General features: G+C 47.9%; 1 protein-coding gene and 1 long non-coding RNA gene across 3 annotated transcripts in view; both read left to right on the forward strand.

The window, feature by feature from the left end:
- Nucleotides 1-14,665, forward strand: part of LOC133754274 (uncharacterized) — a 303,902-nt gene that overhangs the window by 131,809 nt on the left and 157,428 nt on the right. The gene's annotated exons all lie outside the window — the stretch shown is intronic.
- On the forward strand, nucleotides 6,682-8,170 carry LOC133754282 (testin-like). Its single transcript, XM_062184754.1, has one exon. It carries the CDS (start codon nucleotides 6,793-6,795, stop codon nucleotides 8,056-8,058), a length of 1,266 nt encoding a protein of 421 aa, XP_062040738.1. The 5' UTR covers nucleotides 6,682-6,792; the 3' UTR covers nucleotides 8,059-8,170.

Genomic DNA, 14,665 nt, shown 5'->3' on the forward strand with positions numbered 1-14,665 from the left:
CGGGCCATCAAAAACCTGTTGACCCTGTATCGAGAGGCAATCACTTTGCTGACCAGACTGCTAAGAAAATAGCACGGTCCCCAGCCCAGGCTATGGCCGTACAGCTCCCTGACCCAGGACCCAGGGACCTGCCACCAGTAGCGGAGTATACGGAGGAAGATTTGCAGTGGGCAAGAAAGCTCCCTATGGCACAATTCCTTGAGGGATGGTGGAGAGACTCCCAGTGTCGAATAGTAGTTCCTGAGAAACTAGGAGAGAAGGTGTTACAGAAAATCCACAACAGCACCCACCTAGGTGTCAGGAAAACGCTGGACTTAATAAGGAAAACTAGACTGAGAATAAAAGAGGCTCCCAGCAAAACGGAACTAATTGTATCTGGATGCAAGGTATGCCAACTCACCAATGCAGGAAAAAATTCCCAAAATTCTGGAACAAGACAGCAAGGAGATAAACCAGGAGCCTATTGGGAAGTAGATTTTACTGAGGTAAAGCCAGGAAAGTATGGGTATAAATATTTATTAGTTTTTGTAGATACCTTTTCAGGATGGGTAGAAGCCTTTCCCACTAAGAATGAAACAGCCCAGGTGGTGGCCAAAAAGATACTGGAGGACATCTTACCCAGTAATGATAGGCTTGGATAATGGACCAGAGTTTGTCTCTAAGGTAAGTCAGAGGTTGGCTTCCATACTCAGGGTGGATTGGAAATTACATTGTGCATATAGGCCCCAAAGTTCAGGACAGGTAGAAAGAATGAACAGAACATAAAAGGAGACTTTAATCAAATTGACCATGGAGACTGGCACAAACTGGGTAGCCATCCTCCCCTATGCTCTGTATAGGGTCCACAATTCCCCATACAAACTGGGGCTTACTCCCTATGAAATTTTGTTTGGCAGCCCACCTCCCATCATACCTAATCTTAAAGAAAATCTGATTAAAAATGATGATGATTTTGAACTTCTGTTTTCACTCCAAATCCTGCAGAGGATCCATGAACAGGTGTGGCCAAAACTAAGAGACAGGGCCTCCTCCAGTGCCCCACAGCTACCGGCCAGGCGACTGGGTGTTCATGAAATGCCACCGATGGGAAAATTTTGAACCCAGATGGAAAGGACCTTTCCAACTCATCTTGATGAGCCCCACCACCCTCAAGGTAGATGGAGTGTCCTCCTGGGTTCATCACACTCACGCTAAATCAGCGGACCCATTCCAGGACCTCATAGAACCTCTTACATCCAAGTCAACTTGGAGGGTCAACAAAAGCCGAGATAAAAGTCACCCCCTGAAGCTTAGATTGCGTCATATCCCGCAGGCTGCAGATCACCTGAGAAATGAGGCATAGACTTGTAATCCTCCTTCTCCTAGCTATTGGAGAAGCAATAGCTTTGAGCATAACTTCTCATCAACCCCCACCCAGATATAGGTCTTTAAGGGTAAAGGGAGGGGTAATAAGCTGATACAACGGCACCAGACAACTAGTGTTCACTGTTGACCTCTGCAACGTGTTACCAGAGGTGGACACAGGACTTGGGACAAATGGATTTAAAACGTTCATTTCTCGGGCTACCTGGCATTGGACTCCTGGGGTAAGAATGTTGCGATGTGGGCAACCCAGAATAGAGGCTAACTTACACCAGACTGGATGGTAAGTCTGCCCCGCTGAGGCCTCTCCTGATTGGGGGGGGGGGGCAGAAGACTACTATTGTGGTCAATGGGGATGTGAAATATCTCCCTGGACTGCTAAGGACACAGAACTAGAAATGGCCAAAATCGGCAGGGCCTCAACTAAAGGGGGAAAATTCGAATTAAAGTAAAAACCTGGCAAGCGGTACAACATTCCCAATGGGTCAGGGGAAAAACTTGGGGATTGAGACTATATGTCTATGGGACCGACCCTGGTATCTGATTTACCATTCAATGGTGGGCTCTACGAGGCCCCTCAAGAGGGGTAGGGCCAAACCACTTCCTCGTTCCAAAGCCATTATTTCCCACAACTATGGCCCCAATGCCCAAAATGTTACCATCTCCAACTGATGCCTCTAAAATTGTAGACTCCTGTCCTCGTAGGCCTCTAAGAGCTAAGGAGGCAATACCTCCTAACCTGTTGTGGGGGATCCTGAATGGTGCTTTTACAGTCTTAAATGCCACCTTCCCTAACTTGACCACATCATGCTGGTTATGTTTCCAGGCCTCCCCACCCTACTATGAAGCTACGGTAGAGATAAATTTCTTCCTCTTAAGTGCTGAGGGCTGCCTGTGGTGGAGACAAATAGAGTTTGGCACTACCCTATAGGCCGTGCAAGGGTACGGGACATGCATTGCCACCACAGGGCATGCCGGACCAATATGTAGCCATACCATCAAAAGCAATGCCTCCCGGTTCTACCCGGTGCCAGGAGACACTTGGTGGGCCTGTAACACCTCAGGAGTGACCCCGTGTGTCTCAGGAATAGTGTTGCAACTTAACAAAGAGTGGTGCATATTAGTGAGGTCATGCCCCCGAGTAATATATCACCCCTACGACGAGCTCCTAACAAGCTTAGATTACTTCTTCACTTCCTCTTTTTTAGACAGCAGCTTTCACTTTTAAAAGCACCAATGAAATGCTTAAATTCATAGAAAAAGCCAAATAGGGAATAAGAAAGTGCTTACGTATATACCTGTTTGTACTGAATTATATAAGCTTTGTGTAAACTGGGCTAGGGGCTCTCCTTTGCCATACCATTGTTACTGGGAAGGCTGGGAGGGTCTGAGTTCCATAAACGACCCCTGCAATTTTGCTTCAACCTTGGACTCTGGTGGTCTCTGATTCTTGGGGGTAGTTGTTCATCGGGCACTTTATTTGGGGGCTTGTCCGGGATTGTCCCCCAGAGCCCACCAAGAGTCCAGGTCGAGGGGTCATGGAAGAACCGGTCCGGGTAAGTCTGCCGGCATTGTCTTTGTATTACTGTATTGTTTATTGTTGTACTGGAACTTTGCATTGTTTATCGTTGTACTGGAATTGCCTGTAGGTTCTGAATTTGGGTCAACAAATAGTCCTGGCGGACACACTATAGGGCTGTCATTGGGGACGCAGAAAGATGTTCCTCAGACCCCATTTGGGGCTATCTGTGTGATAGCCCATTTGATCGGGCTGGCATAGCCCATTTGGTCGGGCTGGGATAGCCCATTTGTTTGGGCTGAACAGTTCCACGGTGCATGTGATTTCTGTCTGTGTTTGTGTCTGTAGCAGTTGTTAAGTGTTTCACCAAAAGCTTTCGATTCAAAGCTGCGAATTCTGGAAATTACTTATTTTAGCACTACTTGATAAAACCTTCTCCCTTCTTTTAACAACTTCTTCCCAATTGCAGGTCTTTCTTTTCCACAATGGGACAGACACAGGCCACTCCTCTCAGCATCCTATTGGACCACTTTAAGGATGTAAAGAGTAGGGACTCTGATTTAAGTGTGGAAGTCCGAAAGGACAAACTCATCACTTTTGGTAGGTCAAAGTTGCCAGCCTTTGATGTTGGATGGACACCGGCGGGAACTTTCAACCAATCTGTTGTACAAAAATTCAAGGTCAGGCGGGACACCCGAACCAGATCCCCTATATTCTTGTTTGGCAGGACTTAATAGAAAATCTGCCCACCTGGATGGTCCCCTTCCTCCCTACTAAAATCCCAGCCCTGCGCCGCACTGATGCTGGCGAACCAATCAAATCCTCAGCTGCCCCTCAACCTAGTCCTGCCTAGTCCGTGGACCTCCTAGCCCTTGACCCCCCTCCATACCTACTCTCTCCCCTAAATCCTAGACAGGCACAACCAGTAGACAGAGAAGCACAGGCAGCACCAAGGGAGAGGGAGACAGAACCCGACTCTGGGGAGCCAGTGGAAAGAACGAGGGGTCGCACTCAGTGAGCAGTGAGTCCAAATTGCCCTGACACCATGGTGGCCTTACCACTGTGGGAAATCAGACCTCCCAATGACACCGGAAATCCTAGCCTCCAATATTGGCCCTTCTCCACTAGTGATCTCTATAACTGGAAAACTCAGAATGACCGCTTCTCTGACAATCCCAAAGATCTCATTTCTCTTGTAGATAGTGTTATGTTTACCCACCAGCCCACTTGGGATGATTGTCAACAGCTCCTCTGGATCCTATTTTCTATGGAGGAACAAGAGCGAATCCAGATGGAAGCCAGAAAACTGGTTCCTGGAGACGATGGTCAGCCCACTGTCAACCCGGACTTTCTCCTTGACCAGGCCCCCACAAGATGATTGAGACTACTATATGGCAGAAGGTAGGGGATGGCTACAGGTTTATCGCCAGACTCTAATGGTGGGTCTCCAAGCAGCGGCATGCAAGCCCACCAATTTGGCCAAGGTATATGCAGTTTCCCAAGGGAAGACAGAGTCCCCTTCTGGGTATTTAGAAAGGTTAATGGAAGCCTTTAGGCAGTTCACACCTATGGACCCAGATGCCCCCAAGAACCAGGCAGCTGTAGTCATGTCCTTTGTGAACCAGGCAGCCCCCGATATCAAGGAAAAAATATTAAAATTGGAGGATTTAGAAGGGAAAAATCTTCAGGACCTAGTCAGGATTGCTCAAAAAGTCTTTAACAACAGAGATGTTCCCGAGGAAAGATAGTTGAGGGCAACAGAGAAGATGACAAGGGTACTGGCGGCTGCAGTCGGGTGAGGAAAACAATCACAGGGTAGCCCACCGCGGCTGAGGGCATCTGGCAGGAGGCTAGACAAAGATCAATGTGCCTACTGCAAGGAGTTTGGCCACTGGGCCAAGGAATGCCCTAAGAACAAAAGGGACAGGGCAGGTGGATCACAAAAACCACCTCCTACTGTGCTGGTGACCCAAGACTCCGATTGCTAAGGAGGATGGGGTTCATATCCCCTCCCCGAACCTAGGGTAACCCTGCAAGTAGAGGGGAGCCCTGTCCAATTTTTGGTGGACACGGGAGCCCAACACTCAGTTCTCATTGAACCCCAGGGAAAACTATCAGCCGATTCCTCATGGGTACAAGGGGCTATGGGGATCAAAAGATAACTGTGATCTGTGGACTTAGGGACCAGCAGAGTATCTCACTCTTTCTTAGTCATCCCCAAGAGCCCATACCCCCTCCTGGGAAGAGACTTGCTGACCAAAATAGGGGCCAAAAATCTGCTTTCTACCAAGAGGACCAAAAGTGACAGATTCTCAAGATGGGCCCATATCAATATTGACTCTGCCACTGGAAGATGAATACCAACTTTACCAACAGCCTGAGGTGCCCAAACAGGGAATCGACCGGTGGCTGAAACGTTTCCCAGAGGCTTGGGCAGAAACTGGAGGGGTGGGACTGGCTCCCCACCGACCGACCAGCCATATACATAGAGACTAAACCTGGGGTGGACCCAGTCAGAGTCCGGCAGTACCCTATGTCTTTGGAGGCAAAGGTGGGGATCATGGCCCATATCCAGTGCCTCTTGGACCAAGGGGTCCTGTGACCATGCAGATCAGCCTGGAACACACCCCTATTGCCAGTGCATAAGCCCAACACAGGAGACTTTCGGCCTGTGCAGGACCTAAGGGAAGTAAATAAGAGAGTCGCGGATATTCACCCAACGGTGCCCAATCCCTATACTCTTCTCAGTACTCTCAGTCCTGAAAGACAGTGGCACACCGTCCTAGATTTAAAAGATGCTTTTTTTAGTTTACCCCTAGCTCCCAAGAGTCAAGAACTTTTTGCCTTTGAGTGGGCGGACCCGGAGAGGGGCATCAATGGACAATTAACCTGGACCCAACTACCACAAGGATTCAAGAATTCTCCTACATTATTTGATGAGGCCCTTCATGAGGACCTGAGTGAGTATAGATGGGCTCACCCAAACCTGACCCTCTTGCAGTATGTGGATGACTTGCTGATTACAACACAGACCATCGAGGGATGTACCTGGGGAATGGAGGACCTCTTATACACCCTGGGGAGTCTGGGCCCAAATCTGAAAGACTGAGGTAACCTATCTGGGGTACCTATTGAAAGGGGGGCAATGGTGGCTGACACCTGAGCACAAGGAGACTGTACTCCGGATCCCACAGCCGCAGTTGCAGCAGCAAGTTTGGGAATTCTTAGGGTCAGCCAGGTTCTGCCGATTGTGGATCCCTGGGTTCGCTGAATTGGCCAAACCCCTTTACCTGGTGACAAAAGATCAGCAACCCTTCAAATGGACAGAGGAGGCTGAACAAGCCTTTCAGCAGATAAAAACAGCGCTGCTCTTGGCCCCAGCACTGGGACTCCCTGATGCCTCCGAGCCTTTTCAGCTGTTTGTGGGCGAGAGTAAGGGGGTAGCTAAGAGAGTTCTGACTCAACGCATAGGCCCTTGGAAATGGCCTGTGGCATACTTATCAAAGAAACTTGACTCTGTGGCTGCCGGATGGCCCCCTTGTCTCAGAATGATGGAGGCCATGACCCTGATGGTGAAAGATGCAGACAAGCTAACCACGGGGCAAGAACTGCAGGTCACCACATCCCATGCTGTTGAAGGCCTCCTAAAGCAGCCCCCCGACCAATGGCTCAGTAATGCATGGCTAAATCACTACCAAGGACTGTTGCTAAACCCTCTCAGAATTTTCTTTCAGCCGGCCTGCGGCGGACTGGGCGGCAGAAGTTCGACGGCGCCGGGCGAGTGGCTGCGGCGGCGGCGGCGGCGCCGGAGTCCCGGCCGATCCCGCAGTGCCGGGGGCGGAGCGGAGGCCACCTGAGCCTGGACGTGAGATCCTGGACAGGAGGAGGACGCCCCCTCTTGACCCACAAACATGGACCTGGACGCCAAGATGAAGAAGATGGGCTTAGGTCACGAGCAAGGATTTGGAACACCCTGTTTAAAATGCAAAGACAAATGTGAAGGATTTGAACTGCACTTCTGGAGAAAAATATGTCGTAACTGCAAGTGTGGCCAAGAAGAACATGACGTCCTCTTAAGCAATGAAGAGGACAGAAAAGTGGGGCGACTTTTTGAAGACACCAAGTATACCACTCTGATCGCAAAGCTAAAGACGGATGGAATTCCCATGTATGAACGCAATGTTATGATACTGACCAATCCAGTTGCTGCCAAGAAGAATGTCTCCATCAACACAGTCACCTATGAATGGGCTCCTCCTGTCCAGAACCAGGCACTGGCCAGACAGTACATGCAGATGCTGCCCAAGGAGAAACAGCCAGTGGCAGGCTCGGAAGGGGCACAGTACCGAAAGAAGCAGCTGGCAAAGCAGCTCCCCGCACATGACCAGGACCCTTCCAAGTGCCATGAGTTATCTCCCAAAGAGGTGAAGGAGATGGAGCAGTTTGTGAAGAAATACAAGAGTGAGGCACTGGGCGTAGGAGGTGTGAAACTTCCCTATGAGATGGGTAGTCCCAGCCCCGACAAACTCTACATCCCCGCGGGGGACAGAAGCACCCCGGCAGCCATGGGGCCCATGGAGAACAAATCTGCCGAGTACAAAGGAACTCAGTATTTCTGCTATTGCTGCAAGCTGAGCATGAAGGAGGGCGACCCCGCCATCTATGCTGAGAGGGCCGGCTACGATAAACTGTGGCACCCAGCGTGTTTTGTCTGCAGCACTTGCTCTGAACTGCTGGTCGACATGATTTATTTCTGGAAGAACGGGAAGCTGTTCTGCGGCAGACACTACTGTGACAGCGAGAAACCCCGATGTGCCGGCTGTGATGAGCTGATATTCAGCAATGAGTATACCCAGGCAGAAAACCAGAATTGGCATCTGAAACACTTCTGCTGCTTTGACTGTGACAACATCCTGGCTGGCGAAATATACGTGATGGTCAATGACAAGCCTGTGTGCAAGCCCTGCTACGTGAAGAACCACGCTGTGGTGTGTCAGGGATGCCACAATGCCATCGACCCAGAAGTGCAGCGGGTAACCTACAACGATTTCAGCTGGCATGCCTCCACACAGTGCTTTCTGTGTTCCTGTTGCAGCAAGTGTCTCATTGGGCAGAAGTTCATGCCAGTAGAGGGCATGGTTTTCTGTTCAGTGGAGTGCAAGAAGATGATGTCTTAAAATAAGAGCACCAAGCAGTATTGAGCCATGATCTGTCCAAGTTGGTATGCATTTCTACTGTAAAGTGCAATTTGAAAAAAAAAAATAAAAGGAAAAGAAACAGTAAAGGAAACCAGGAGATTTTGTTCAATATCATTCTTTGCTGTTTTTCCTTATCAATTTTTTTTCCGCTCAATTTTTGAAACCTGCTTGAAGCATTTGATTTTAGAAATGGTAAAGACTTTTGTCTTTCCTTAGCTTTCCAAATCTGAAATGTGAGTTGGAAGCTGGGTTTAATTGATCTCCATATCTGTATCCCCCTTGTTCCAAACACAGAATATGTAAAATACTTAAAAGTTAGTGTTCTGGATGGAAAGATGAGTGTTCCTAGTTCTATACTCTTTTCCCCTTCATGTATAAAAGGAAAAGGAAATTAAATTTGCCCTAACGCCAAGACTCTACATTTTCTGCCGAATGGTATTCATTGAACTTTGTAATGATTCACAGTACATTCCTCGTGACAAAGAAAGTAGAAATGCCGTGTAGTATATAGAGCTGCTATTTTAATGTCTACGCATTTGATATTTACTGATTTAGGCAGAAGTGGCACTTTCTTTATTGCATTTCTCTATTTTTTTATTTACCCTACCTCTCAATATTCTCTTTGTACATTGATGACCTCCATATACATGTGGCCTTAAATATTTTATCACATGTGGCATAACAGTATCCACACTTTTTACTTCTTTAGATGAATTTTGGCCTGGATATAAAAAGCCATTCATTTTATATTTTCAGTCCAAAGAACAGGTATAGTTTTTATACCCAGGAAACTATAACTTGTACTGATTGCACTTGCCTGCCATGGTTTGAATAGATTTTTTTTTTGCATAGTTTTTATTTTTATCACTAGATAAAATGGATACTCTCTTGTAATACTTCTAAGCCTGTTCATGAATCTATAAAATGTCTTCTTTGCCTATATATTTCCATTCTTGGGTATTTTCTAATGTTTACTTTTCTCTGTATACTTCCATATATAGCTGTGCACTATAAAAATTAAAAGGAATGAATGATATGTATGTTATTATTAAAAATAAAGCCTCTTTAACTTTAAAAAAAAAAGAATTTTCTTTCAGCCACCAACCATCCTCAACCCTGCTTCCCTGCTACCTGATCCAGATTTGTAGGCCCCACTCCATGACTGTGTTGAAGTGTTAGCCTAAGTACATGGGGTAAGAGAAGACCTACAAGACCAGCCACTACCCAACGCTGAGGCCACATGGTACACCGACGGGAGCAACTTCGTGCACCAAGGACAGAGGTATGCAGGGGCAGCAGTGGTCTCAGAGACTGAGATAATATGGGCCGAGCCTTTGCCAACAGACATGTCGGCACAAAAGGCCGAGTTAATGGCCTTAACCCAGGCCCTAAGGCTGGGAGAGGGAAAAAGATTAACTGTCTACACGGATAGCCGGTATGCTTTTGCCACTGCCCACATACATGGCGCTATATATTGAGAGAGAGGCCTCCTCATGCAGGAGGAAAGACTATTAAAAATAAGGAAGAAATCTTGGTACTTCTGGCTGCCTTGTGGAAACCAAACTTGTGGAAACTGGCAATAGTGCACTGCCCGGGCCATCAAAAACCTGTTGACCCTGTATCGAAAGGCAATCACTTTGCTGACCAGACTGCTAAGAAAATAGCACGGTCCCCAGCCCAGGCTATGGCCGTACAGCTCCCTGACCCAGGACCCAGGGACCTGCCACCAGTAGCGGAGTATACGGAGGAAGATTTGCAGTGGGCAAGAAAGCTCCCTATGGCACAATTCCTTGAGGGATGGTGGAGAGACTCCCAGTGTCGAATAGTAGTTCCTGAGAAACTAGGAGAGAAGGTGTTACAGAAAATCCACAACAGCACCCACCTAGGTGTCAGGAAAACGCTGGACTTAATAAGGAAAACTAGACTGAGAATAAAAGGCTCCCAGCAAAACGGAACTAATTGTATCTGGATGCAAGGTATGCCAACTCACCAATGCAGGAAAAAATTCCCAAAATTCTGGAACAAGACAGCAAGGAGATAAACCAGGAGCCTATTGGGAAGTAGATTTTACTGAGGTAAAGCCAGGAAAGTATGGGTATAAATATTTATTAGTTTTTGTAGATACCTTTTCAGGATGGGTAGAAGCCTTTCCCACTAAGAATGAAACAGCCCAGGTGGTGGCCAAAAAGATACTGGAGGACATCTTACCCAGTAATGATAGGCTTGGATAATGGACCAGAGTTTGTCTCTAAGGTAAGTCAGAGGTTGGCTTCCATACTCAAGGTGGATTGGAAATTACATTGTGCATATAGGCCCCAAAGTTCAGGACAGGTAGAAAGAATGAACAGAACATAAAAGGAGACTTTAATCAAATTGACCATGGAGACTGGCACAAACTGGGTAGCCATCCTCCCCTATGCTCTGTATAGGGTCCACAATTCCCCATACAAACTGGGGCTTACTCCCTATGAAATTTTGTTTGGCAGCCCACCTCCCATCATACCTAATCTTAAAGAAAATCTGATTAAAAATGATGATGATTTTGAACTTCTGTTTTCACTCCAAATCCTGCAGAGGATCCATGAACAGGTGTGGCCAAAACTAAGAGACAGGGCCTCCTCCAGTGCCCCACAGCTACCGGCCAGGCGACTGGGTGTTCATGAAATGCCACCGATGGGAAAATTTTGAACCCAGATGGAAAGGACCTTTCCAACTCATCTTGATGAGCCCCACCACCCTCAAGGTAGATGGAGTGTCCTCCTGGGTTCATCACACTCACGCTAAATCAGCGGACCCATTCCAGGACCTCATAGAACCTCTTACATCCAAGTCAACTTGGAGGGTCAACAAAAGCCGAGATAAAAGTCACCCCCTGAAGCTTAGATTGTGTCATATCCCGCAGGCTGCAGATCACCTGAGAAATGAGGCATAGACTTGTAATCCTCCTTCTCCTAGCTATTGGAGAAGCAATAGCTTTGAGCATAACTTCTCATCAACCCCCACCCAGATATAGGTCTTTAAGGGTAAAGGGAGGGGTAATAAGCTGATACAACGGCACCAGACAACTAGTGTTCACTGTTGACCTCTGCAACGTGTTACCAGAGGTGGACACAGGACTTGGGACAAATGGATTTAAAACGTTCATTTCTCGGGCTACCTGGCATTGGACTCCTGGGGTAAGAATGTTGCGATGTGGGCAACCCAGAATAGAGGCTAACTTACACCAGACTGGATGGTAAGTCTGCCCCGCTGAGGCCTCTCCTGATTGGGGGGGGGGGGGGCAGAAGACTACTATTGTGGTCAATGGGGATGTGAAATATCTCCCTGGACTGCTAAGGACACAGAACTAGAAATGGCCAAAATCGGCAGGGCCTCAACTAAAGGGGGAAAATTTGAATTAAAGTAAAAACCTGGCAAGCGGTACAACATTCCCAATGGGTCAGGGGAAAAACTTGGGGATTGAGACTATATGTCTATGGGACCGACCCTGGTATCTGATTTACCATTCAATGGTGGGCTCTACGAGGCCCCTCAAGAGGGGTAGGGCCAAACCACTTCCTCGTTCCAAAGCCATTATTTCCCACAACTATGGCCCCAATGCCCAAAATGTTACCATCTCCAACTGATGCCTCTAAAATTGTAGACTCCTGTCCTCGTAGGCCTCTAAGAGCTAAGGAGGCAATACCTCCTAACCTGTTGTGGGGGATCCTGAATGGTGCTTTTACAGTCTTAAATGCCACCTTCCCTAACTTGACCACATCATGCTGGTTATGTTTCCAGGCCTCCCCACCCTACTATGAAGCTACGGTAGAGATAAATTTCTTCCTCTTAAGTGCTGAGGGCTGCCTGTGGTGGAGACAAATAGAGTTTGGCACTACCCTATAGGCCGTGCAAGGGTACGGGACATGCATTGCCACCACAGGGCATGCCGGACCAATATGTAGCCATACCATCAAAAGCAATGCCTCCCGGTTCTACCCGGTGCCAGGAGACACTTGGTGGGCCTGTAACACCTCAGGAGTGACCCCGTGTGTCTCAGGAATAGTGTTGCAACTTAACAAAGAGTGGTGCATATTAGTGAGGTCATGCCCCCGAGTAATATATCACCCCTACGACGAGCTCCTAACAAGCTTAGATTACTTCTTCACTTCCTCTTTTTTAGACAGCAGCTTTCACTTTTAAAAGCACCAATGAAATGCTTAAATTCATAGAAAAAGCCAAATAGGGAATAAGAAAGTGCTTACGTATATACCTGTTTGTACTGAATTATATAAGCTTTGTGTAAACTGGGCTAGGGGCTCTCCTTTGCCATACCATTGTTACTGGGAAGGCTGGGAGGGTCTGAGTTCCATAAACGACCCCTGCAATTTTGCTTCAACCTTGGACTCTGGTGGTCTCTGATTCTTGGGGGTAGTTGTTCATCGGGCACTTTATTTGGGGGCTTGTCCGGGATTGTCCCCCAGAGCCCACCAAGAGTCCAGGTCGAGGGGTCATGGAAGAACCGGTCCGGGTAAGTCTGCCGGCATTGTCTTTGTATTACTGTATTGTTTATTGTTGTACTGGAACTTTGCATTGTTTATCGTTGTACTGGAATTGCCTGTAGGTTCTGAATTTGGGTCAACAAATAGTCCTGGCGGACACACTATAGGGCTGTCATTGGGGACGCAGAAAGATGTTCCTCAGACCCCATTTGGGGCTATCTGTGTGATAGCCCATTTGATCGGGCTGGCATAGCCCATTTGGTCGGGCTGGGATAGCCCATTTGTTTGGGCTGAACAGTTCCACGGTGCATGTGATTTCTGTCTGTGTTTGTGTCTGTAGCAGTTGTTAAGTGTTTCACCAAAAGCTTTCGATTCAAAGCTGCGAATTCTGGAAATTACTTATTTTAGCACTACTTGATAAAACCTTCTCCCTTCTTTTAACAACTTCTTCCCAATTGCAGGTCTTTCTTTTCCACAATGGGACAGACACAGGCCACTCCTCTCAGCATCCTATTGGACCACTTTAAGGATGTAAAGAGTAGGGACTCTGATTTAAGTGTGGAAGTCCGAAAGGACAAACTCATCACTTTTGGTAGGTCAAAGTTGCCAGCCTTTGATGTTGGATGGACACCGGCGGGAACTTTCAACCAATCTGTTGTACAAAAATTCAAGGTCAGGCGGGACACCCGAACCAGATCCCCTATATTCTTGTTTGGCAGGACTTAATAGAAAATCTGCCCACCTGGATGGTCCCCTTCCTCCCTACTAAAATCCCAGCCCTGCGCCGCACTGATGCTGGCGAACCAATCAAATCCTCAGCTGCCCCTCAACCTAGTCCTGCCTAGTCCGTGGACCTCCTAGCCCTTGACCCCCCTCCATACCTACTCTCTCCCCTAAATCCTAGACAGGCACAACCAGTAGACAGAGAAGCACAGGCAGCACCAAGGGAGAGGGAGACAGAACCCGACTCTGGGGAGCCAGTGGAAAGAATGAGGGGTCGCACTCAGTGAGCAGTGAGTCCAAATTGCCCTGACACCATGGTGGCCTTACCACTGTGGGAAATCGGACCTCCCAATGACACCGGAAATCCTAGCCTCCAATATTGGCCCTTCTCCACTAGTGATCTCTATAACTGGAAAACTCAGAATGACCGCTTCTCTGACAATCCCAAAGATCTCATTTCTCTTGTAGATAGTGTTATGTTTACCCACCAGCCCACTTGGGATGATTGTCAACAGCTCCTCTGGATCCTATTTTCTATGGAGGAACAAGAGCGAATCCAGATGGAAGCCAGAAAACTGGTTCCTGGAGACGATGGTCAGCCCACTGTCAACCCGGACTTTCTCCTTGACCAGGCCCCCACAAGATGATTGAGACTACTATATGGCAGAAGGTAGGGGATGGCTACAGGTTTATCGCCAGACTCTAATGGTGGGTCTCCAAGCAGCGGCATGCAAGCCCACCAATTTGGCCAAGGTATATGCAGTTTCCCAAGGGAAGACAGAGTCCCCTTCTGGGTATTTAGAAAGGTTAATGGAAGCCTTTAGGCAGTTCACACCTATGGACCCAGATGCCCCCAAGAACCAGGCAGCTGTAGTCATGTCCTTTGTGAACCAGGCAGCCCCCGATATCAAGGAAAAAATATTAAAATTGGAGGATTTAGAAGGGAAAAATCTTCAGGACCTAGTCAGGATTGCTCAAAAAGTCTTTAACAACAGAGATGTTCCCGAGGAAAGATAGTTGAGGGCAACAGAGAAGATGACAAGGGTACTGGCGGCTGCAGTCGGGTGAGGAAAACAATCACAGGGTAGCCCACCGCGGCTGAGGGCATCTGGCAGGAGGCTAGACAAAGATCAATGTGCCTACTGCAAGGAGTTTGGCCACTGGGCCAAGGAATGCCCTAAGAACAAAAGGGACAGGGCAGGTGGATCACAAAAACCACCTCCTACTGTGCTGGTGACCCAAGACTCCGATTGCTAAGGAGGATGGGGTTCATATCCCCTCCCCGAACCTAGGGTAACCCTGCAAGTAGAGGGGAGCCCTGTCCAATTTTTGGTGGACACGGGAGCCCAACACTCAGTTCTCATTGAACCCCAGGGAAAACT

Source organism: Lepus europaeus (genome assembly GCF_033115175.1).
Source record: "Lepus europaeus isolate LE1 chromosome 12 unlocalized genomic scaffold, mLepTim1.pri SUPER_12_unloc_1, whole genome shotgun sequence".
NCBI classification, from domain to species: Eukaryota; Metazoa; Chordata; class Mammalia; order Lagomorpha; family Leporidae; genus Lepus; species Lepus europaeus.

Bases quoted from the DNA above. Each gene is read 5' to 3' on its own strand.
- LOC133754282 (XM_062184754.1), top strand. From the start codon at position 6,793: ATGGACCTGGACGCCAAGATGAAGAAGATGGGCTTAGGTCACGAGCAA.